Source organism: Suricata suricatta, chromosome 9, assembly GCF_006229205.1.
Source record: "Suricata suricatta isolate VVHF042 chromosome 9, meerkat_22Aug2017_6uvM2_HiC, whole genome shotgun sequence".
Classification (NCBI taxonomy): Eukaryota; Metazoa; Chordata; class Mammalia; order Carnivora; family Herpestidae; genus Suricata; species Suricata suricatta.
The window spans coordinates 69,133,342-69,158,563 of record NC_043708.1 but is presented as its reverse complement, the minus strand read 5'-3'; the positions used below and the strand labels follow the sequence as shown (position 1 = coordinate 69,158,563).

At 51.4% G+C, this 25,222-nt stretch overlaps 1 protein-coding gene across 1 annotated transcript; it reads left to right on the top strand.

The window, feature by feature from the left end:
- Nucleotides 1-21,854, top strand: NYNRIN (NYN domain and retroviral integrase containing). Its single transcript, XM_029952158.1, has 8 exons — nt 1-531; nt 10,161-10,828; nt 10,948-12,495; nt 13,466-13,596; nt 13,739-13,835; nt 15,485-15,586; nt 15,794-15,895; nt 17,174-21,854. Exons 1-8 carry the CDS (start codon nt 334-336, stop codon nt 20,022-20,024), a joined length of 5,697 nt encoding a protein of 1,898 aa, XP_029808018.1. The 5' UTR covers nt 1-333; the 3' UTR covers nt 20,025-21,854.
- The last annotated feature ends 3,368 nt before the right edge of the window (nt 21,855-25,222 follow it).

Sequence of the window (25,222 nt, the reverse complement as noted above, 5' to 3'; positions counted from 1 at the left end):
GGGTTCATCCTGCAGGGGCTGGCGCAGTGGTGAAGGGGGAAGGCTGGGGGCGGAGGGAAGGGCGGCGGGAGCCCAGTCCCACCCCCAGCTGCAGCCCCCAGCAGGAAGAGATTGTCGCGGGAGCCGCCGCCAAAAGGGACGGAACTCGGGCGGACGGGCGGGTGGCTGTGGCCAGTGGGTCGGTGCGCCGTGAGGACCAGGCTGAGGCTGGGGGCGCGCCGCTCGGAGGAGGGGGCGTGGCCTGGGCTCCTCCCGCGCCCAGCTGGAGCGCCTCCCGCGCCGGGACCGGGTTGACACCGTCGGCGCCCTCTTTCCAGGGGCTCCGGGGCAGCCATGCTCCTGTCCGGGGGCGACCCTCCGGCGCAGGAATGGTTCATGGTGCAGACCAAATCGAAGCCCCGGGTGCAGCGGCAGCGGCTGCAAGTGCAGCGCATCTTCAGGGTCAAGCTGAACGCCTTCCAGAGCCGCCCAGACACCCCCTACTTCTGGCTGCAGCTGGAGGGACCCAAGGAGAACATGAGCAAAGCCAAGGTAAACAACTTGTCCCCACCCCCACCCGCCCCTTCCAGCCAGACCCCTCTCACTCTCTCCTGCCCGGGGGAGACAAGGGTCCCCAGAGGTTTCACGACCTGGATTCGGCACTATGGCGGGCAGGTAGTGGGCCAACGTCCTGCTTTTCCAGATCGCAGCCTTGGCTCCTTACCTCTGGTTCCTTTTTTCTTTTCTGCCTCATCCCTCTTTTGCGTGTCACTTCTGTCCCTCAAGTGCGCTGAGAGAGACCCTCCGTGGTATGTGTTCCCTCATGAGATTTCCGTGGCCAGAACCCCAGCATCCCCAGCCTGCTCCTCCATCTGGGGAACAGCATAAGGTCCTTCTATGGCCTCTGCAACACCTCTTTGTTCTCCACCAAGACACTGGAAGGCCCAGGTCCTTCTGTCTCTTCTTAAGTCTCCTTAAATCCTGGGTTGCCCCTTGGAACCTCTCAGAGTGCTGGACTGGAGGGGCCCTTAGAGATTGTTCTAGAGCAATGCAGGCGTTTTACAAATTACGTACTGGGGATTGGAGAGGGTAAGAGGCTTGCCTGAGCACACAGTGTCAGGTAAGCTGGGGGTGGCAGGTTCTGGGACCAGAACCCAAGGCTCTGGGCTCCCTGCTCCACACTCTTGATGCCCTAGGCAGCCTCTTGCAGGGGCTGGTGTGTGTGTGTGTGTGTGCGCGTGTATGTGTGTGTACACATGTATGTGCACGCACACGCACACGCACACGCACACAGCTGCTCTGGAAGGCAACAGCCCCTGGGGATGGGTGGGAATCTTGGAGGAGGGCTGTGGGCTTTCAGATGAAAGGGCCTGCTGTGTGAGGCTGGGCACTGGACAGGCCAGGTCACAGTGTACCTCTCTTGCATACTCCCTGGCTTCTCTTAACAAGGTTCTCTCTGGCCTCCAGTCATGGCCAAGGTCTCCCTCTTCCCCCAGATTCCCTTATCTTTTCCTAGTAGGAATGCTACAGTTCCCCTGGGCCCCAGGCCATTGGCTTCCTGTGTATCTCTCACCCCCGCACCCTTCCCAACACACACCCCTTCCCCAGCTGGGTCTATACCAATATCCTAATTGGTCAAGGCCATGGGTGGGGGAGCCCAGAAAACACTGTCCAGTGGCAGGCAGGCAGGCTGGAAAGTTCCTCCCTCAGCCCCTCCACTGGGCTGCTTGGTCAGCAGTTTTTCCAGTTCTGACAGAGGTGCTGGTGGGGGGAGGGGGGAGGGGTGCCTGCCCAAGGAATGCATGGGCAGGAGCCCCTGAGATTCAGACTTCTCAGTAGCTGGAATAGGGTGGGTTAACAACAGGAGCCTTTGGGGGATGTTTTGGGTTCTTAATCTTTTTATTAATTTGAAATAAAACAACTCACCCTTTTATGGGATTTGCACTTTCAGAGGTGCCCAGCTCCCCTGCCCCCTGCTTAAATCCCAGATTGGATTCTCTAGGCCTGTCTGCTCCTGCTCCTACTGCGGCCTCAGGGTTCCTCGGGCCACTGATCCTTCCCTCACACCCCAGGCCCTGCTAATGTCACCAGTGGCTCTTTCAGTTCCCCCATTCTGTCACCTCAATCCCTGTTGTCTTCCTTTGGGGAAAGGCCCCGTTTAAGATGGAGACCAGGCAAGGGGCTTCTGGGTAGCTCCCTCTCTTATTGCACAGAATTTGTAGAAGAAGACATAGTTGGAGTTTTGGAGTGGGGGAACAGGGTAGGTGGGAGGATAAGGCTTTGTCCCAGGAGTCAGGAGATCTGGGCTTAACCTGCTGTCACCAAGCTGTCTGGGACAGAGGGGTGTGGCAGAGAGAGTCCGAGACTGGGGTTTGCTACTCTCTAACTGGGTGACCTGGGTCAAACAATTTACTCTCTCTTGAGCCTATTTCTCTATCTATAAAATAATATAACACCCACATCACGGAGGGCTTGTGAGTCAGCTGAAATAATGCATGCTTAAGCACGTTTGCAGATGTGGAGAGCTATGGGGTATTGATGTCAGTTATTATTGTATAACTTTGAGCGAGTGCTTTTACCTCTGATTCTTGGTCTCCTTGTTTGTAAAGTGAAAAGCTTAAATTAAAGTTAGGAGATTAAATGCTCTCTAAGTTCCAGCAACCCGATACGTGACAATTTCTCAAGTATAAGGATGTCTTGTGGCTTCCATAGGGAGGTACTGTGGCTGACCCCAGTCCTAGCTGCAGGGACATAGAATCCTACGCTTTGAAAATGTCCTACTATACACAGGCCACCCAGCAGAGTGGACCTAGTGAGATCAGAGGCTGAAGGATGGGAAAAGGGTGAACTTGGGCCTGATTGGTTTGTGAGGGGAGGAAAGGTGAAGGATACAGGTTCACCTGGAGAAGGGCCTGGGTGTATTTCTAAATTATAAGCGCTGGCTTTCCAGGAAAATCTCTGTAGAACTGAAGAGTGTTTTTATTTTATTTATGTATTTATTAGAAATAATTTTTTAATTTTTTTAATGTTTATTTTTCAGAGAGAGAGAGAGAGAAAGAGACAGAGCACAAGCAGGGGAAGGGCAGAGAGTGAGGGAGACAAAGAATCTGAAGCAGAATCTAGGCTCTGAGCTGTTAGCACAGAGCCTGACGCAGGACTTGAACCCATGAACCCTGAGATTATGACCTCAGCTGAAGTCGGACACTTAACTGACTGAGCCACCCAGACGCCCGTCAGGAGAGCTTTTAATTGTTATCTTGTAGTGAGATTTAAGAAATAATGAAGACAGGGGCATTTGGGTGGCTTGGTTGGTTAAGTGTCCAACTCTGATTTCGGCTGAGTTCTGATCTCATGGTTTGGTTCTTGAGATCGAGCACCACATCAGGCACTGGGCTGACAGTGCAGAGCCTGATTGGGATTCTCTGTCTCTGTCTTTTCTCTTTCTCTGCCCCTCCCCTGCTCACAGAGAGAGAGAGAGAGAGAGAGAGAGAGAGAGAGAGCGCGCGAGCGAGCGTGCGTGCTCGAGCGAGGGGAGAGGAGCAAAGGGAGAGGGAGAGAGAATCTTAAGCATGCTCCACGCTTAGTACAGAGCCCAACTGGAGGCTTGATTCCATGACTGTGGGATCATGAACTGAGCTAAAATCAAGAATCCGTCACTCAACCAACTGAGCCACCCAGGCACCCCTTCTCCTTTTGTTAAAACTTAGTTTTTTCTTTTATCAAAGTAATGCATAATTTAAAGGTCTAATAGTTTTTAAAAAGCTCACAGTAGGACACTATGATTCCCTGCCTTGTCCCTCCGAACTCCCTCTTTGGTGCTCTTCCTTGTAGATAGTATTTCCTTTGGCATTCCCTTATCTCCACATTCCTAAAAACATACAGGTACTCTTATTTTTTGATTAATCAATTTTAGATATCTTTAAAAAATATTTTGTTAATTATTTATTTTTATGTTTTACTTTTGTTTTTATTATTATTATTATTATTTTAAATGTTTATTTATTTTTGAGAGAGAGTGGGGGAGAAAGAGAATCCCAAACAGGCTCAGCACAGTCAGTGCAGAGCCCGATCTGGGCTGGATTCCATGCACTGTGTGTGAGATCATGACCTGAGCCAAAATCAAGAGTTAGCTGCTCAACAGACTGAGCCACCCAGGAGGTCCTTATTTTTTATTTTTAGAGAGAGAGAGACTGAGAGTTCGAGTGGGGGAAAAGGGTAGAGGGAGAGAGGAAGGGAAGCTTAAAGAGGCTCCATGCTAAGCGTTAAGACTTTGTTTTAAAATAATCTCTACACTGGGGCGCCTGGGTGGCTCAGTCGGTTAAGTGTCTGACTTTGGCTCAGGTCATGATCTCATAGTTTGTGGGTTTGAGCCCCACATTGGGCTCTGTGCTGACAGCTCAGAGCATGGAATCTACTTCAGATTCTGTCTCACCTGCTCTCTGCCCCTACCCCGCTCATACTCTGTCTCTGTCTCTCAATAATGGATAAACATTAAATAAATAAATAAATAAATAAATAAATAAATAAATAAATAAATAAAATAATCTTTACACCCAACCTGGGGCTTGAACTCACAAACCTGAGATCAAGAGTCACATGTTCTTCTGACTGAGCCAGCCAGGTGCCCCAGTTTTAGAAACCTTTTAACACACTCTTATTGTAGGTGAGGATTTAGTCCCTTCTATCACCATCTTCTTTTTTTCCCAGTAGAGTCATATTTCAATTTTCTCTCAAACCTGTATTTACTGTTTACATTATTATGCCTGTGCATATTTGAGCACTGCCATGTACCCTGCTTATGTTTTCTTACATTTTAGTTCAGTGGGGTTAAGAACTCCTTGTTTTATAATTTACTTGTTTTTGTTAGTACCTGTAGCCAATTCTAACAATGTCAGTAGTCTCTCACTACAATTTTCTAGAATCTATAGGTTTAGAGTGTCCTTGCAGTTCTAGATTTTTTTCCTGGAGACATTTTTCTTTCTGTCTAGTCAGGACTGCACAGTAGTCATCCTAGACTTCAGTTTGCTGTCATTCTTGGCATCCCTTTACCTTTTGTCTTTGCTAAATGCCTTATTTCCTAGACGGAATCTCTTTCTTTTTCTTGGGTTGGTGGAGCATGTTCATCAATCAGTAGCGCCATCAAGTCAGAAAGATGGTGCAGTGCTTAGGGCACCTGAGTGGCTCAGTTGACTGAGCTTCCGACTCTTGATCTCAGCTCAGGTCTTGATCCGAGGGTTGTGAGTTCAAGCCCCACGTTGGGTTCCATGCTGGGTGTGGAGCCTACTCAAAAAAAAAAAAAAAAAAAGAAAAGAAAAAAAAAGATGGTGCAGTGCTGACGAGTATGCTAGTAACATGCTTGTCTCTGAGTCCTACCCTTCCGTCTGAACTAGCTGTCCCCCACACCTGATGAGGCTTGTGGCTCTAAAACAGTGCCTAGCAAACAGTAGGTGCTCCATGATGAGTTGCTGAATGATGAATACATTCTGACCTTTTTCTTCACCATCATCCTGGAAATTGTCTTTGCGTTTTTCCTCTCTTGGATCTCCTTTCTTGGTTTCCTTTGTTGATTGGCTGGAGAATGGTCTCTGGCAGTTTCCTGGGAAAGGTTTTATAGGAGGTAAAATGTTGGAGGAGGTAAAATGATATGCACATTTGCGTATCTACATCGCATAATTGAAGGTCACTTGATTGATTGTTTGGTTGGTATTGAATTATAAGTGGAAAATTATTGGTGAGCTTGAGCCCTGTTTTCCATGAGTGCGAGCCTTGCATCGGTGAACAGGAGCCCTGCTTCTGGTGAATCCCGCTTCTCTCACTCTCTCTCTCTCTCTCTGTCCCTCACTCACTTGCACCCTCTCTCTGTCTCTCTCTCAAAAAATTTTTTTTTAAATAAATAAATGGAAAACTATTTTTCTTCAGAAGTGTGGAGGCATTATGCCACTGATTTCTTGTTTTGGGACTTTTGAAGCTCTTTAGGGCCAGGTCCTTTGTGAGTGAAATGTTTTCTTTCTGGAAGTTTGTTGTTTTCCCTACTGTTTTGAGGTTTCTCAGTGAACCTCCTCTGTGTGGGTCTGTCTTCATCCATCATTGATTATTATTGCTATACTCTGGGGGCCCATCTATCTGGACACTCCTGTTGTTCAGATCAAGACAATTTTCTGGAACTATTTTGTTGATGACTTTCCTCCTTGTGTTTTCTCTGTTCTCCCTTTCTGGAACTCCTAGTAAGACATTAAACTTTCCGGCCTGGTGTACTTTTGCTTATTTTTTCTCCTATTCTCCAATTCTGACTTTTTGCTCTGTTTTCTGGAGAGGTCTTGAAGTTTATTGTCCAAACTTTTTCTTGGGTCTTTCATTTCTGCCATCATATATATATATATATAAGATAATATATGTATACGTATATATATTAATGTTTACTTATTTTTGAGAGAGAGAGTGAGCATGTGCACACTCTCCCACTAGCCTAGTGGGGGAGCGGAAGAGAGAGAGAGAGATGATCCGTAGCAGGCTCTGCGATGACAGCAGAGAGTCCAAGGTGGGGCTCAAACCCACAAGCCTCTAGATCATTACCTGAGCTGAAGCTGGACACCTAACTGATTGAGCCCCCAGGCGCCACTGCCATGGTGTTTCTAATATCTAAAAGTCATTTTTGGGGGCACTTGATTGGCTCAGTCGGTGGAGCATGTGACTCTTATTCTTGGAGTTGTGAGTTCAAGCCCCACATTTGGGTATAGGAATTACTTAAGAATAAAGTCTTTTTTTAACAAAAGCCACTTATGTTCTCTGAATTCTCTTTTCAAAATTGCATCGTATTCTTGTTTAATATGCGCAATGTTCTCTATTATCTCTCTGAGATAGCAATGGTAGTAATTTTTTTTTTTTTAAAGTAGGCTCCATGCCCAGCACAGGGCTCAAGGCAGGGCTTGATATGATGACCTTGAGATCAAGACCTAAGCTGAGATCAAGAGTTGGAGGTTTAACTGACTGAGCCACCCAGGCGCCCCAATAGTAAACTTTTTGAAGTTTTCTTCTCCCTGCCTAGTTTCTCTTCCTTCAAATTATTCTCCATCCATTCCTGTATGTTTTCTGTATGTTTATTTCACATTAGAAGTTTTCCTCATCTATCATGATAATCCTTGCTTGAGTCTGACACTTGTTGATTTAGAGCTTGGTTGTACAGAGATCTGAGGGCACTGTCTGTTGGGAAACTTGTTTGGTGATCTTTAGGTCTTTGCTCTCCAGCTGGCCAGATTCCAGAAGGTATTTCTTTATTCTCTGTCCTGGAGGGTCACGGTCTGGCTGCAGAATCGTTGAATGGGAAGAATGAGTTTCTTGGCATTGAGCTTTCATTGGAGACTTCGTTATTCATCTCTCCTCCCCTCCTTCATGTTTTTTGTATGGTACCCACACCCTCAAGTGTGGTGACCCACCTCTCATCTGGGGATCTTGTTTCCTGCTGTCAAGGGAACAAACTTCCCAGCCTTTGAGGAGGGGGTGGTTGGTCTCCCGTCTCGAACTGTTCCTCAAACAACTTCACCTCAGTCTGCCTTTTTATTTATTTAGTTTAGTTTAATTATTACTATTTTTTTTAGATTTTATTTTTAAGTAATCTATGCTGAACATGGGGCTCAGTCTCACAATCCTGAAATCAACAGTTGCATGTTGTACCAACAGAGCGGCCAGGTATCCCTCATCTGCCTTTTTAAATGTTCTCCTTCACTCTCCATTCCAGAGTCTCTTGATGTCACCATTTTCTGAGCCTTTTGACTATTCTGCAGGGTAAATTGGGGGTGGTTCTGGAAAGCAGACAATGAACTGCCTTAGAGAAAGGGAGAACTCTAAGTCAGGTGTTAAATGATAGAACACCTTGATCTGGTATAGACCAATATTAAACTATTTGGTGTTACTGTTTTTATTTAACTTACAAGTTGACAGAAGACCTGTGGCCACTGGGCAATGTATTTTTTACAAATACGCCATTCTTTTACTGTGCTTGTTTTGTTCCTGCCTCTTCTCTCCTTTTTTCTCCTTCTGGATGAAAAAGATCAGGGTGGGTTTTAAGCAGGAAGATTGCTCCGGGTATCTTCTGGATGGAATAGCCTGTTGTTTCTTTACCTTTTCTTGCTGTAAGATGTAGATGGCACTGTGGCTAAAACCCCAGATTTTGGAGTCAAGTGCCTGAGTATCCCAGCCTACAATCTGTGTAACCTTGGACATGTGCCCTTCCTTGCTCATCTAACACGGAGATGACAGGGGGCACCTGGGGTGGCTCAGTCGGTTAAGCATCCGACTTCAGCTCAGGTCATGATCTCACGGCTTGTGAGTTTGAGTCCCATGTCGGGCTCTGTGCTGACACTCAGAGCCTGGAGTCTGCTTCAGATTCCATTCTCTCTTTGCCCCTCCCTCACTTGTGTTCTGTCTCTCAAAAATAAATTAAAAAAAAAAACTTTAAATGGGGATGATAATAAATTCCTTATAGGGCTGAGAGAGGAATAAATGAGATCATGTGTTTAAAGAGCCTGACACACAGTAAGTATTCAATAAATATTAGTTCACATTTTTTATTTGGAAAATGATATTAGTTTTTATATGCCTGTTAGTTAAAAAATATTGAACAGTTAATGGAACAATATATATTTTACGTTCTTGGCACAAAGAGAAAGAAACCACCCAGTCTTCTTCCTCAGTACTTCATTTCTACACATTGTTTCCAAGTAATTGGAAGATAGGGTGCTGAGGTGGGGTTTGTTAAGGTCTATGACAGTTATCCTGCACCCGCTCAGATTCACCGTCCCCAGACAGTGGGACCAGCTGAGGTTCGTGGTGGGAGGAGTTGGCCTGAGATGTCTCTCAGGTTTTGAGCTGGTTTTGGACTGATCGAAAACGGGTTAGAGCTAGGCCTAAGTGCCGAGGTGTATTTTAGGTCCTTTGGGGAAGGGGCTGGAGATCTGTGGCCTGGTCCCGGGGGAAGAGGTAAACGTAGGCCTGAACAGATGGCCAGGGTACTGAGGAGACGGGCTGGAGCGGTCTTTGGGACGGCTGCTGGTGATCTAAGATGGAGCCTGTGCTCCTTAATGGAAGTGCTAGGGGGAACAGCCAGATGGATGACCTTCAGAGACACAGGGATGTGAAGGAACAGGAGGAACATGAGGGCAAATACAGTCGACATGAGTTGACTGATTAAGAGGGAGCGCCCATGCTCCCTTGGAGCACATGGGGTCATGCTGGTGCAGCTCAGCCATACCGGGGACAAACGCAACCTCTTCCATCCCAGTGACTGCTAAAGACCGAGTGCTTGAGCCCTGTAAACGTGAGGACTCAGTCTGCCCAGGGAGCCAGAGGCCTTCCTTCTGGTTCAGCCATTGTGAGTGTCTGCAGGGTTCTCCTGGATGCTGGCCCAGTGACTTACCTCCCCCTCTGTTCCCTCCGGGCAACAGAGTTACCATGGTTACAGGTACAGGTTGTGCTAGAGACTTTCTGGAGGGGGATTAAGCCAGAATCCCACAGGATGTACCCTATAGTCACTATGCAGTCTGAGGAGGTAGAAGGAGCTCTGGTTTCAGAGTCAGACGCATGTGGGCTATGGTCCTGGCCCATCAGCCTCTAGCTGTGTGCCCTTGGGCAAGGAAAATGGGAATAGGCCAGGCAGATGCCAGGCGAAGCACTTCCTTCCTATTAACTCATTGATGCTTCATAATAGCCTGATGAGGTGGGAAACTGTTATCCCCATTTTTCAGATGAGAAATCCAGGCACACGGAAGGGTAAATAACTTGCCTCAAGTCATGTAAGTTCCCAGCACTTGGAGGATTCTCAGTAGTGTGCAATTCCCCTCCCTAGCTATCTCACAGTTCTAGAATCCCAGGGTTGGACTGGACCTTAGGGGTACGTCACTGTCACTTAACCTGCCATCTTACAGGGGAAAAGAGAAGAAGGCAAATTTCCCACAGTTAACCTAACTTGTTGCAGTCAAGTTGGAAACAGAACCAGATCCCTCAACTCCGAGCCTAGGTGCTTCCCCCTCCCCTCCCCAGGCCTCCCTCATTCAGTCAGAGAGCTCCCTGGAAAGATGAGTGTGTGAGGAGGCAGGCCCCAGGGAGAGGGGCTGGCTGTGGGTGCAAGCCAGCGGCAGGCCCATAAAGGGATGACTTCCTTTGTGCTCTCTCCACTTTGACTTCAGGAGTACCTGAAGGGCCTGTGTAGCCCGGAGCTGTGGAAGGAAGTTCGCTACCCACAAGCCCTGCACTGCGCCTTCCTTGGGGCTCAGGGCCTCTTCCTCGACTGCCTCTGCTGGAGCACCCTGGCCTACCTGGTGCCAGGCCCCCCTGGCTCCCTGATGGTGGGGGGACTGACCGAGTCTTTCATCATGACCCAGAACTGGCTGGAGGAGCTGGTGGGGCGGCTGCGCTGGGGCCCTGCTGCTCTGCTCACTCCTCGGGGAATCTGGGAGGCTGAGGTCACCAGGGCCTTTGGGGCCCTGGTCTGGATCCGTGGTGACCAGTATGCAGGGGAGCTGCTGCAGCTGCCCCCAGCGGTCCAAGAGCTGCTGCTGAGCCTAGTACGGGACGCTGCGGGCAAGGAGGACATCATCGAGTGGCTCGGCCGCATCGGCACCTCTGAGTCCCGCTCGGACCCCGAGGTGCTGATCTGCCCTTCCCACCAGCAGAAGGAAGGCCCAGCCATGGTGTCTGTGGGAGATGGTCCTGGGCCCTTCCTGGAGGTGGGGAGTCTCCAGAACAGGAGCTCAGAACATTCAAAGAGATTAACCAGCCTGGGAGCCACCAGGGCCCTGGTCTCGGGCACCCCAGGCCACAACACACAGCAGGAACCAACCAGCCAGCTGCTACGGTAAGTTCTGAGGAATCAGTTTGGTTTTTCTGACCCTATCCCTGTTCCCCCACCCCAAGGAAGTGGTTTGGGATTTACCCGACCTAACCACCTTTCCAACAAACTTGGACTCCCTCCAGGGTCGATGCCAACAGCCAAGGTAGTACAGACAGTGCTCGAGAGGAAGGGCCCGCGCGAGCCACTGGCAGCCAGGACTCTGCAAACCACACACAAGCCCTGTCATCGCAGAGGCAGGTCCAGAGAGTGGAAGATAAACGCCCCTTCCAGCCTCCCATGTCAGCTCTGAGCCTGTGCCCACCTTGGAAGGCCTGGGCCCCAGCGCCAGCATTTGGGCCCTTGTGGCCAGGGGCTATCGCCGCAACCTTCTGCAGGATCAATGAATTGCACTCTCTCCACCTGGCCTGGCTCCTGTCCCAGGCGTGCTTCAGTTTTCCCTTCTGGCAGAGGCCCCTGGGCCCCATTCAGTTCAAACTACCAGGGCAGAATCCTTTGCCCTTAAATCTGGAGTGGAAACAGAAGGAGCTTGTTCCATTGCCCAGCATGGAAAGCCCAGATTGCAGACCAGATGGGGGACCAGGAGGAGATGCAACCCTACAGAATTGCCCGAGGCCAGAGACCCCCCAGAAAGTCATGAGTTTATTGGTTGTCTCAGGGGGCTCAGGTGTAAAGGACAAGACTGGCCCAGGACTTCCACAGATAGGGCCCCCCTTGACCTCTACGGCCCAACTGCAAGCTGGAAGCAAGCCAGGGGATCAAGGAAGCATGCAGCAAGATTGTAAGGGGCCAGAAGAGGGCCCTGTGGCGCTGCCAACAGGGCAAGGCGTGCCTACAGCTCAGGGGGGGTCCGTGGCTCAAGAGGGCCTGACGGCTCAGTCAGCATCCGATGCTCAAATAGTGCCTGAAACTCTCAAAGTGCCCGAGGCTACAGCAGTGCCCACAGCTCAAGCCCCACCCACAGATCAGGAGCTGCCTGCAGCCCCTAAAGTGCCTACAGCGGAGATGATGATGGCAGTCCCCACAGAACCTGCAGCTCTCAAAGTGCCTTCGGTTCCAACAAAGCCAGCAGCTCAAGGGGGGCCCACAGCTCAGAAGGCAGCCATGGGTCAGCCGGCATCAGCAGCTCAAATGGTACCTGTGACTCCCAAAACTGCCCCAGCTCAGAAAATGTCTGCAGGAAAAACATCACTTGCAGCAAAAACACCCAAAGCTCAAACTGGGCCTGCAGCTAAAACAGGGTCTACAGCCCCCAAAGGACCTGCAGCCCCCAAAGCACCTGCAGCTTCCAAAGCCTCCAGAGCCCCCAAAACACCTGTAGCTCAGAAGACACCCACAGATCCAGGGCCAAGCCTGGATGCAGCCAAACTCCTAAGCGAGGTCCAGCCTTCGTCAAGGGGCAAGGGCCAGGGAGAGTCCAGAAGGCAGAGTCCTCAGTCCTGCAGCACACTGGCTTCCAGTAGTCAGCACCAACCTCAGATGGAGGGGCTCCTGGGGGCTTGGGAGGGGGCCCCAAGGCAGCCGCCTCGTCACCCACAGCCAAACAGCACAGTGACCAGTTTCCAGAGGTACCACGAGGCCCTGAATACACCCTTCGAACTGAACTTGTCAGGGGAACCTGGGAACCAGGGGTTACGGCGAGTGGTCATTGATGGCAGCAGTGTGGCCATGGTGTGAGTAGCCACAGGTGTGGCGTGGGCTGGAAAGGCTGGGGAGTTGGGGCAGGGCATCCCCTCTTGACCTCTGTGTGTGGGTGACATGGGTTCAGATGGCGAAACAATGGGAGGGAAGTGACAATGATGAGTGACTGTGGCACGCTAGTAGTGTGCATGGCATTGTGAAGACAGTCCTGCAAAGGGAGGTTTCTTTCTCCCTCTTTGCTAGCAGCAGAAACAGGCTCACAGAGGTAAGGCATCCGGCCCTAGATTCCAGAGTCTTGTAAGGGGTCTGGCTGGTCTTTGGGTTCAGATCTGTCCACTGCCAAGGCCTATGCTCTTCTTGCCACAACCCGCCTGTCTCACATAGTATGGTGTCTGTCAGTCCCAGGCCAGCTATCAGTGTTTAGCCCGAACCTTAAGGCCTAGCCCAGGTGTCCTTTATGTGGCTTTTCCTGACTGTCACAATTAATCCTTAGACACTGTCCTGCTGCATAGGCTCACTGCTGTTCATGTGCTAGCGTAAATGTGTGCAAGACCCCTGAATTTGCCCACCGGGGACAGTGGTTATCTGTGCTGAGCACACTCCCAGTCCACAGTGGGTGAAATGAATGTTTGTTTGCTTCCAGCCCTGACTTAAGTTCTTTGGGTGTAGAGGTTGCCTTCTTTTTTTCATACCCCGGGGGTTCCTGCATACACACATGCATACGTGCATTCATGCACACATGTGCACACAGGTGATCACATGCACATAGGCCCCCTCCATGCACGCACACACACACATGCACACTCAGAGTAGGGGAGTGAGCCCAGGAGGTGCTCACAGAGTGTTCGATGAAGGAGGAAAGGGAGAAGGGCACTGCCAGTTGCCGATGCAGGCATGTGGCCTTGTCTGCCGTGCTGTCCCGGCCGGCTCTGAGGGAGCAGCAGAAAGGCAGGGCCATTTGTCAGGAGGAAGCTGCTCCCTCACTTCCCACCTCCCCCACAGGCACGGCCTCCAGCACTTCTTCTCCTGCCGAGGCATTGCCATGGCAGTGCAGTATTTCTGGAACCGGGGACACCGAGAAGTCACTGTGTTTGTACCCACCTGGCAGCTGAAGAAGAACCGGAGGGTGAGAGGTGAGCTGTCTGCTGCCCGCCCCAGCCCCCAGCTCCTGCAGCGCCCCCAAGCTTTTCTTTTCCCTGCCTCTCTGCCCCTACCATGGCCTCTTCCCCTTAGCCCTTCCTCTGAGCATCTCTGTCTTCTGTCTTTCGCCTCCAGAGAGCCACTTCCTGACGAAGCTGCACTCCCTCAAGATGCTTTCAATCACCCCCTCCCAGCTCGAGAATGGCAAGAAGATCACCACCTACGACTATAGGTGTGCCAGTCCCAGGCCTTCTTTCTGGAGGGTTCCAGGGGCTGGGCTGGTGTGTCAGGTGGAGTCCAGCCTCACCTGCTCTGGGGAGATGGAGGCCACCATGTCAGAGGGTCATGTCAGAGAGGATGATGTGGGCACAGGCCCTCTGTAGGCAGAGGGAGGGACGCAGTGAGGAGAGGGCTCCAGGATCGGCTCTACCCAAGGCCAAGGATGATTTCTGACTTTGGAACTCTCCAGCTCCATTCCCTCAGTCAACAGGCTTTCTGACCTATGGGCTGAGACTGCTACTTTGGATAGGACCAGCCCAGGTGACTCCTGGTGCTTCCAGTGAGCTGCTTGCCCAAGTGACTGATTTGGGGCCTCAGTTTGGGCTAAAGTTCGGGTCTCCAGGAACTGCTTCCGTTTTTTTCCTCCCCCAGCCCTGGCAATGAGAGGAGGTATGTGTGTGGCTGTATGTGGTTGGAGCCCTGGCAGGGCTCTGAAAATGGAGCTAGACTGGCCTTATCTCCTCGCTAAAGCCCCAGTGCACCCTGCTTCCTTACTTGTCAATCCCAAGCGCCCAGTCCCCCACACGGCTGCAGGACCAGTATGCACAGGGAGAGCCTGTGAGGCTGCCTCTGTTGGGGCAGGGAAGGCCCTGCCTTAGTCACTGGTCCCAGGCTGGAGTCCGTGCTGGGTCTTGGCTGCACTTAGGCACCTCCTATGCTGGCCAATGAGAATTCTGTTCCTCCCCACTCTTCTCAAGACCTGGCATCCATTCAGCCTGGGAAGGGCCAGGCATGGCAGCTCAGGCATCCCTCCTTCCAGACTAGGCCCCCTGGTAAGGTCTTTAAGTGCCTCTAATTTGGGTCTGGGTTTGAGGGAAGATGGCTTTTCTGCCAAGGTCCCCTGCTGGGCACTTGCGGAATAGCATGCTTGGGGCCGCCGTCATGGCAACCTTTGGGGAATGCCAAGAAGTAGGTGGCCTTTGCTTTCTTTCCTGGTCACAGCCCTCTTTCAAGGAGAGGTGATCCTTGGAAAAGTGGATTTGTTTATTCAGGTATGTGATTTTATATGTTTTATATGTATACACATACACACATACATACAGGCGGATGTGTGTAGTGTGTATACATACCCATAGCTGTATGTATGTACGTGTCTTGGCATGTATGGGAATGTTGTGCCTTGGTGAAGAATAGTAATGGAATATTTGTGTGCATGCTGTGTGGCAGGCACTGAGGTAGGCACTTCAATGTACTGTTTGTCTCATCAGTTTAATCCTCACAGCAACATAGGGTAGGTATTTTATGTTTATTTTACAGATGTGGAAACTGAACTAGTAAACATGCATGTGTGAATGTGGGTGAGTGTGCAGGTTTCAGTGTGCGTGTCCGTGCATGTATATGTGAATGCCTGTGTGTTAGATAGGGGTGTGTGTTTGTATCTACAGCTGGGGGTGTGCCTCCACGTTCACCCTCTCAGGCTAGTGGTGATCCTGGATGGCTGCACAGACGGACGAGGGGATGGGCTCCAGAGCCCCAGCTCCCTGACACCGAGGGCAGCTTTTCTGTTCTGCACATCTCAACGTGAAACTGCAAGTTCATTTTCCCCAGAGACCTGGGAAGTGACGGTTTCTGGGTAGCTAGCAGCACCCCCTCTCCCTGCAGGTTCATGGTAAAGCTGGCGGAGGAGACAGACGGCATCATTGTCACCAATGAGCAACTCCACACCCTGATGAATAATTCCAAGAAACTGATGATCAAAGATCGGTGAGGTGATCCCAGGGACTTGAGCTGTTCCCTCCCGTGGATGGCAGGCAGCCCCTGGCAGGGGGTGTTGGGCCTGGGAGAGGGGCTTAGGGCTGTACTCACCAAATGTGGGTCTCAGCTCCTGTTCAGACACCCATGGGACAACAGGCTGTATGAATCAAGGGCTCCTCTATGACCATGTCTCCTCTCTCTCTCTCTCGGGTCCAGGCTACTGCCCTTTACCTTTGCGGGGAATCTCTTCATGGTGCCCGACGACCCCCTGGGCCGTGATGGCCCCACCCTGGACGAATTTCTGAAGAAGCCAAACAGGTAATGGGCCAGGCCTGTGCCGCCTCCCAGTTACTCTTGGGACTGACCAGAAACTTCTCCTCGGTGCTAGCCAACATTTGTCTAGTGCTTAACAATGAGCAGAGTGATTTGATTTTTCAGGTTTACACTTTTACAACGTAATTTTAAAAATATATTTATTTTTGAGAGAGAAAAAGAGAATGCACAAGAGTGGGGGAAGCAGAGTGAGAGGGAGAGAGGGAATCTTAAGCGGGCTCTCCACAGAGCCTGACGCGGGGCTGGATCCCATGAACTGTGAGATCATGACTTTAGCTGAAACCAAGAGTTGGATGCTCAACCGACTGAGCCACCCGGGCTCCCCAGCTTCTACCACATATCGATGCATCCATAAGCCACTTACAGTATGGTTTGCAGTTTTACACAGTTGGCATTTGTACTCAGCATTTTATGTTTTTTTCCCTCTCAGATTTTTGCCCTGTTAATTCACGTGGCTCACTTTAATGGCTGTGTGGTATTCCATTCTAGAAGTACCCAACAGATTTCTGGAATCTCTTGTTGAGGGCCATTTGACATTTTCCATATGCGATTCGCAGCCATGTTACAGCAGACAGCCTTTCTTGCTTCCTAGTGGACAAGTATGTGCTAGAGTACATACTGCTGAATTTTGTCTGTATGTATTATCTCCTTGGGTTCTCACAACCTGAGTTAGATATATACATGACTGCTATCCTGGACCAGGTTTGCAGTAACTCAGATGCTCTGGCATCCACTCCTCTGAGCTAGCTTACTGCCCATCTCCTCCTCGTTGCCAGCAGGGGATGGTGGTCAGGACCTCTTGGACAGGGCATTGCTTCCTGGGGCCAGGTCCCTCAGTCTCATTTCCCTGGTTTGAGAAAAAGTGCCATGGGGGAAGTTTGTCTGCTGTGCCCCTTCTCAAGTCCCTTGTCAGGCCTCGTTCCCTCTTGACCTCCCCCTGGCTTGCTCATCCTAGAGGCAGGTTGGAAATGCCAGTCATCTCACACTTACCAAATCATTGGCTTAGAAGTGCTTGAAAATGTCGCTTGGTCAACGGGGTGTTAATTGGGCGAGGCTTCATATACTGATGAATCTCCAATATGGAGGCCTGGCACGTGCTGGAGGGAGAGGAGATAGCTGTGGGCAGGGTCCTGACAGAGGCTCTGGCGCTTGGCCCAGCCTCAGGGGCACTGAGGAATGGGGTGAGGCTCTGGTTTTCCCCTCGGGTGCCCCTCCCTCCTCTGTCAGGCCCCCGAGCCCCTCTGCTCTGCTTTTCCCATGTAGGCTAGACACCGACATCGGCAACTTCCTGAAGGTGTGGAAGACGCTTCCTCCCAGCTCGGCTGGCACCTCTGAGCCAGGTGATGGTACAGGTCCTGCGCCTCTAGAGGGTCTGCAGAATGTGGAAGAGGTCCGGGAGGAGAAGGAGGAGAGAAAGGACGATGAGCAGAGGGAGGGGCAGGGAACGCAGGAGCTGCCTGAAGAAGATGCCCTGGACTCCTCACTGGCATCAGTGTTCAGGGCTGAGTGCCCTTCCCTTTCAGAGGAAATCCTCCGGTGCCTCAGCCTCCACGACCCTCCTGATGGGGCCCTAGACATTGATCTTCTGCCGGCACCGGCATCTCCCTACCTGGGCATCCCTTGGGATGAGAAGGCTCCCTGCCAGCAGGTTCTTGCCCACCTGGCCCAGCTGACCATCCCCAGCAACTTCACTGCACTCTCCTTCTTTGTGGGGTTTATGGACTCCCACCAGGAGGTCATCCCTGACTATGAAGCCCTCGTGGGCCCCCTGCACAACCTCCTCAAGCAGAAGCCGGACTGGCAGTGGGACTGGGAGCATGAGAAGGCCTTCCTGGCTCTGAAGCGAGCCCTGGTGTCTGCCCTCTGCCTGACGGCCCCCAACACCCAGCTGCCCTTCCGCCTGGAGGTGACAGTGAGCCAAGTGGCCCTAACGGCCATTGTCTATCAGGAGCACTCAGGAAGGAAGCACCCTGTAGCCTATACCTCGAAACCCCTCCTTCCCGATGAGGAGAGTGAGGGCCCCCAGTCGGGGGGAGACAGTCCCTATGCGGTGGCCTGGGCCCTCAAACATTTTTCCCGCTGCATTGGAGACGCCCCAGTGGTCCTGGACCTTTCCTATGCCTCCCGGGCCACTGTGGACCCTGAGGCGCCGGAGGGCCGCAGGGTTTCTAAAGCATGGTTAATTCGATGGTCCCTCTTGGTACAGGACAAAGGCAAGAGGGCCCTGGAATTGACCCTTCTTCAGGGCCTGCTGGGAGAAAACCGACTGCTGACGCCCGCATCCTCGATGCCTCGCTTTTTCCAGGTTCTGCCTCCTTTTTCCGACCTGTCCACTTTTGTCTGCATCCACATGTCAGGCTATTGCTTTTACCGTGAGGACGAGTGGTGTGCTGGCTTTGGTCTCTATGTCCTGTCTCCCACCAGCGCCCCTGTCTCCCTTTCCTTCTCTTGCTCCCCTTACACACCAACCTATGCGCACCTGGCAGCTGTGGCCTGTGGCCTGGAGCGCTTCGGCCAGTCCCACCTCCCCGTGGTTTTCCTCACGCATTGCAACTGGATCTTCAGCGTCCTCTGGGAGCTCCTGCCCCTGTGGAGGGCTCGAGGTTTCCTCTCCTCAGACGGATCCCCGCTACCTCACCCAAGCCTGCTCTCCTACATCATCTCGCTCACCTCTGGCCTCTCGTCCCTTCCGTTCATCTACCGAACCTCCTACCGGGGCTCCCTGTTTGCTGTGACAGTGGACACCCTGGCCAAGCAGGGGGCACAGGGGGGCGGGGAGTGGTGGGACCTGCCAAAGGATGTGCCAACCCCTGTAGTGTCCCCCCACACCATGGGCAAGAGGCCCGACTTGCTGGCATTACAGCTGAGCGACAGCACTCTGGCCGATGTCGTGGCCAAGCTGCAGGCCGGGCAGAAATTGTCTAGCTCCTCACCCTTCAGTTCTGTCTTTAACTCACTCAGCCTTGACAAAGAGAGCGGCCTGCTTATGTTCAAGGGGGATAAGAGGCCCAAGGTCTGGGTAGTCCCGAGGCAACTCCGGAGGGACCTGATTTTCTCTGTGCATGACCTTCCCCTGGGCGCCCACCAGAGGCCCGAGGAGACCTACAAGAAGTTGCGTCTGCTGGGGTGGTGGCCTGGGATGCAGGAGCATGTGAGGGACTACTGCCGGAGCTGCCTATTTTGCATCCCCCGAAATCTCATCGGCAGTGAGTTGAAGGTGATTGAGTCCGTGTGGCCCCTCAGGTCCACTGCACCCTGGTCCAACCTGCAGATTGAGGTGGTGGGCCCGGTCACCATAAGTGAGGAGGGCCACAAGCACGTGCTGATTGTGGCCGACCCCCACACCAGGTGGGTGGAGGCGTTCCCCCTGAAGCCCTACACGCACATGGCAGTGGCCCAGGTGCTGCTCCAGCATGTGTTTGCCAGGTGGGGCGTTCCCGTGAGGCTGGAGGCTGCCCAGGGCCCCCAGTTTGCTCGGCATGTCCTGGTGAGCTGTGGGCTGGCCCTGGGAGCCCAGGCAGCCTCCCTGAGCAGGGACCTCCAGTTCCCCTGCCTGACCAGCTCAGATGCCTACTGGGAATTCAAAAGGGCCCTCAAGGAGTTCATCTTCCTGCACGGCAAGAAGTGGGCTTCTTCTCTGCCCTTGCTGCACCTGGCCTTCAGGGCCTCCTCCACCCAGGCCACGCCGGTCCAGATCCTGACGGGGGATGAGGTGAGGCTGAGCGAGCCCCTGTGGTGGGAGATGAGCAGTGCCAATATCGAAGGGCTCAAGATGGATGTCTTCTTGCTGCAGCTCATTGGGGAGCTGCTGGAGCTACACTGGCGGGTGACCGACAAGGCTAGCGAAAAGGCAGAAAATAGGCGTTTCAAGAGGGAGGGTCAGGAGAAGGAGTGGAATGTGGGCGACCAGGTCCTCTTGCTGTCACTCCCCAGGAACGGCAGCAGTGCCAAATGGGTGGGCCCCTTCTATATCGGGGACCGCCTGAGCCTGTCCCTCTATAGAGTCTGGGGCTTCCCAACCCCAGAGAAGCTTGGGTGCATCTATCCCAGCAGCCTGATGAAGGCCTTTGCCAAGAGTGTCACACCCCTGTCCTTCAAGGTCTCGGAGCAATGACTGGGGCACTGGGAGAGCCCCCACTCCAGGTCCTGAGCTTTTGCTGCTAGGCCTCCCCCAGCCCCAAGAAGTGGTCTCATAGCCCCCTGGGGGCTTCAGTTGTGCCTTTTGTGGAGAAGTTAATTCACAAAGCTTTGCTGAATTGCCTTGAACTGGGGATCAGCATCCCTGTGGAAGCATCCCCAGTTTGGGATATTGGGAGAGGCTGTCAAAGGCTGTGAGATGTGGGCTTCTGGCAGTTTTACCCTGGGGGGCAGAAAGTCCCCTTATGAAGGTAGGCCAGGCTCATTGTCTTTCCCCAGGTATCCCCATCATCCTGTCACACGTGTGCAGGTACATACACACGTCCCCCAGAATTTTACTTCTGTCTGTCCTGTCAAGTGGTATTGGCTCTGGGCCTCAAAATCAGAACCACATTCCCGTATCAAACAGAAATCTCAAATATGGACTCTTCCCCTGAACTGTTCATTTGGGGACCTCTGCCCTTCAAGCTGTCACAGCTGACCCAAATCCATGAGGGCTGTGGAGAGGCACCCCATTCCCAGTCTCACGGCCACCTTCCCCAGGCCAGTCGAGGCCTGCCCAGCTGTCGAGGAGGGACTGGCAGTTCTGGGCCCAGGGCTCAGAGCTGGGGTAGAAGTATGGCCAGCCACATAGAGCACCCCTCTTGTCAGCAGGGGAAAGGCAAGGGAAGACAGCCTACCTCAGTGGGCTCCAGCCAATGAAGACAACCCATCCCCTCCTTCAATGGCGTCAACCATACAGGAATCAAGGATCTCGATGCCGAGTGTGGCATCTCTACCTGACAAGCTACTTCAGCTATACCAAGGGGCCCAGGCCTCTGTTTCAAGGGGGCAGGGCATCTGAAATGAGCAGTGTGGCACACGAGGAGGTGCTGGCACGGCTCTACTTTTTAACCTTGCCCCAAAGCCCACAGACCTCTCTTCCCGTGTCTACTGTACCCTGTATCCCCAGACCCTGCACAGTGTGTGACTGCTTTGGTTGGATCGTCCCATCCCTTGCACCTGCCTTCTGTGTAGAGCAAAACCTAGCTCCCTCACACCTGCTTTCTGCAAAGATCATCTTGTAGAGACAGTGAATTTCTCATAGGTGTGTGCACTTACATTAACCTTTGGAGTGGCTGCTGTTTCTGTGGACTGTAGTTTCCAGGTGAAGGCCAGCACCGTGTCACTCTGGCGGGGCCTCCAAGTGGTTTTAGTTTTCCAAAGCTGAGCCAGACTCCTGGCCCAGCTCAGGTTGCCCAAGCACTTGGCATTGCTAGAGTCAGAGTAGAACCCACCATTGAGACCAGTTTGCTTGTTTTACAGCCAAGGAAAGAGGCCCGGAGGGGAAGTGACATGCCCGAAGTCACATAGCTGGTTCATTGGTGGCTGAGTTGGGATCAAGATTAAACTTCCTAACTTTTAGTTTGCCTTAAACAGGTTTCTGGTGACAGGTTCAAGGGAGAGGATCCCTCAGAATCCTATCCCGTTCCCCATCTCCCAGTTCTTGTAGACAAACTGCTTCATGCTGCCCTTAAACCATTTCCAGCTGTTAATTCTGTCCAGGAGAGAATGATTGGGTGACAGCTAAGAAACTGAAAGTTTAGCTGTGGCATTGTTGGCACATCTTTCATCCTTTTCCCCCCTTTCTCCCCCTCTTCTCTGCTCGTCCCTCTAATGGTATGCCCAGACTCCTCCTTCCCAATGCTGTACCCACATCCCAGCTGCCCTCCTCTGCCCACCCCAACTGTTAGCCTCATTTATGGTCTTCTATCCTTTTGTGTGATTTTTTTCGCATTCAATTTGTCAATAAATAGATCCAAATGGAGCCAACGTCCAGTTCTTTTCAGCTGCAGGCTCACTTATGATGGAGAGGGTGGGGGGCAGTTGTGGGTGCGGCTGGTGCATGTTTCCCCAGCTGACTTGAAGATTTGAAGGCCTGAATAGTAACTTTTCGAGCTCCTCTGACTCATGGTCTCATCTATTTTATAGATGAGGAGACCAGCACTCTTATATACATAAGGCCCCATGGCTGATTTGTGGCAGGGCTGGGAGGGGAGCCCAGGCTATGGGGTCCCACACAGCTTCTCTTTCTAGTCCCTGTCATGAAAGAACTGGGTGAATGAAGGCTGGAGGGAGAGAATGGCATCAGCGCTGACCCAGCTTTGTTATATTGGAAACATGATAGAATGAGGTTTGTATATTGACTCTATCTGCTACCTGTGTGGCTTGTTTCCGAGGCCTTAGTTTCCCCATCTGTAAGATGCAGGGTGATGATTCACAAGTTACGGGATGTCACAAGGATTGCATGAGATAATCTATGCAGAGAGGCTACTGTGGTGCAGAATATGGCCTGAGCATTCATCTCCGACATGGACTGTATATTTGTGCCACCCCCTCCCCCCAATTCATATGCTGAAATCTTAAACCCCAGGAGGATGGTATTAGGAGATATTAAGAGGGCCCCTGGGGAGGAATCAAGTTTAGATGAGGTCATCAGGGTGGAGCCTCCATGGTGGGATTAATGTCCTTGTAAGAAGGGAAAGGGGCCACAGCTTGCTCTCTCCACCAGGTGGGCTACAATGAAAAGATGGCCATCTGTACGTCAAGAAGTGGGCTCTCACCAGACACTAGATCTGTCAGCACCTTGATCTTGAATGTCCAGTCCAGAACTATGAAAACTAACTGACTGTCTTTTTAGGCCCCTGGCCTATGGCATTTTGTTATAGCAGTCTGAGCTGACTAAGACAATCTAGCTAGCTAACATTTCTCTTCTTCCCGCCCCTGGAACTCTTGCTGTTTTTGCTCCTCAGGTTCAGAGGTCTTCTTAATGTTGGCCAGGCTTCCCGACTCCGGGCCTCTGCTTCTCGGTGCTTCTTCACCTTCCCCAACTTCTGTTCAGCACTGGCAACAGTATGGAGTGGCAGGAAGGAAACTTCTTTCCTGAGAATTCTCTGGTGTGTGTGTGTGTACACTGTCATTCATTATTTATGGAGCACCTACTATGTGCTGGGCCCTGGATAGGTGTGGGCTGGGTAGCAGATCATGTGGGTAATAGGATCTCTGCCCCTTTGGAATCCACAGTCAGGTGAGGGGGACAATTCAACAAGCAAATACAGTGCAGGGCACCTGGGATCTCAGGGCACATGCCATTCAGACAGGTCCTGGTCTTCCCTGACCCCCTTCACCAGGAGTAATGCACATGCTCATAGTACAGGTAAGCAAGGGAAAGGCTCAGAACTCCTAAGTGGAAGGCTGAGCAGAAGGCTGGCTCAGCAAACCCTCTTTAGTTTTTATTCCGGATGACTTTAAGCAATAATCAGATTTTACTCACATTGGCTTCTGAGCCCTGTGATGGTGAGATTTTTCTCCTTCGCTGTTGAACAATTCTGAACAGGATTTGAGATTCATCCTACCTTTAGGGGGGTGAATAGTAAACGTTTGTCCAGAGTTGAACATTGTGGGCATTGTAGCCTACCAGTCATCACTTCTCTCGTTTATGCCCATCACGATTTTCCCTTCTTGTATGGGGCATCGGCAGGTGGGCTCTCCCCAAAGAAATTACAAAGCAGCCAGTATCCAGATAGTTCTGTGACATAACACAAGCTATAAAGACGAAGCCCGCTCCACACGGTATCCTGTTCCCACGTTAAAGCTTACATAGACTAGCTGGTGAGATGAAGCCCCCTAAGCTTTGCTATACCATGTTTCCTTAGCAACCATTTACTAAGTTCTTGTGTTCACAGGTAAAAGTGAACACGTTTGAATGAAAGAAGCATTGTAACAGGAAGATGGCCACTATAAAACAAAACAAAAATCCTACATGCCTTAATTTTTTAATTTATTTTGAGAGAGATGGAGACAGTGCAAGTGGGCGAGGGGCAGAGAAAGAGAGAGAAGCCAAGCAGACTCCACATTGCCAGCACAGAGCCTAACTTGGGACTTGAATTCAGGAAACGGTGAGATCATGACCTGAGCCAACACTAAGAGTCAAATGCTTAACTGACTGAGCCACCCAGGTGCTCTCCTACATGCTTTAAAAAAATTTTTTTTTACAGTTTATTTATTTTGAGAGAGAGGGAGAGAGAGAGAGAGAGTACAAGCAGGGGAGGGGCAGAGAGGAGGAGAGACAGGTGTGTCAGCACAGAGCCTGATGTGGGGCTCAAACTCACAAAATGAGATCACGACTTGAGCTCAAGAGTCAGAGGTTAAACCAACTGAGCCACCCAGGTGTTCCCCACCCACTACATGCTTTAAAGATTGCCCAAGAATCCTTGGGACATGCACCCTTTTTAACTTATTTACTAATCCAAATGGTAACAGTAACTTAGGCATATTGAGTATTTGCTTTGTGCCAGGCACTGTTCTAAGTGTTTTCCAACCCTGAGGGGTAGATACAATTATTTTTTTTCTATTTTGTAGAGGAATAAGATGAGGCACAGAGAGGTTCAGTCACGGAAGGTCATGTGCAGCCACTAAGCGACCATCTTAACCACTATGCTTACTGCTTTTCATGTGGGCATATTCACTTTGTTGCCAGTTACTCTGCCCTGCCCCCCTTCAATCTATGGCCTGTCTTTCGTTAATGTGTTGTCCTGTGTCAGTTAAGATTTCTCCATTTCGGGTTGGTCCAGATTAGGCTTTACAAAGTAAAACAGGTCCTGCTTTTCCTTAGATTCCCGTGGCCTTGATAAGTGTTGACTTGAAAGCCATGCCTTCTTTTTTCCGAAGTGTGATGAGAAAACAGTAATTTTGAGTTGCTGCCTAGGTATTTCACAGTATGACAACCCTGCTCATGCCCGGAGTCTGGACAGTTTTCAAGGACCAGAGCTTAGGATGCTCACCCCAAATTCCCACTTTGCTTTTCCTGGGGGTGCCTTTTAAAATAACCACTTAAGAGTTGAGCACACAAACATTTTAGTGACCGCCATGCCAACAGTCTTATGAATAATGGTGCTCCTTACCCAGCTCTCTACATCCTGCTTGTTCACTCGTGACGGGGACGGATGACTGTCCTTCCCTTGGCTTATTGTGTGCACCCCCACCCCCATTTCTGGGACTTGTAATAAATCTTGTGTCATTACTTCCTTTGTGTGCATGTACTGAAACCGCACCTTTAATGAAAACGGCCCTGGGGTTTTCACTTCCCTGAGGTGAGAGCTCGGATGGAGTGGGGGGCTGTCTACCTACAACACC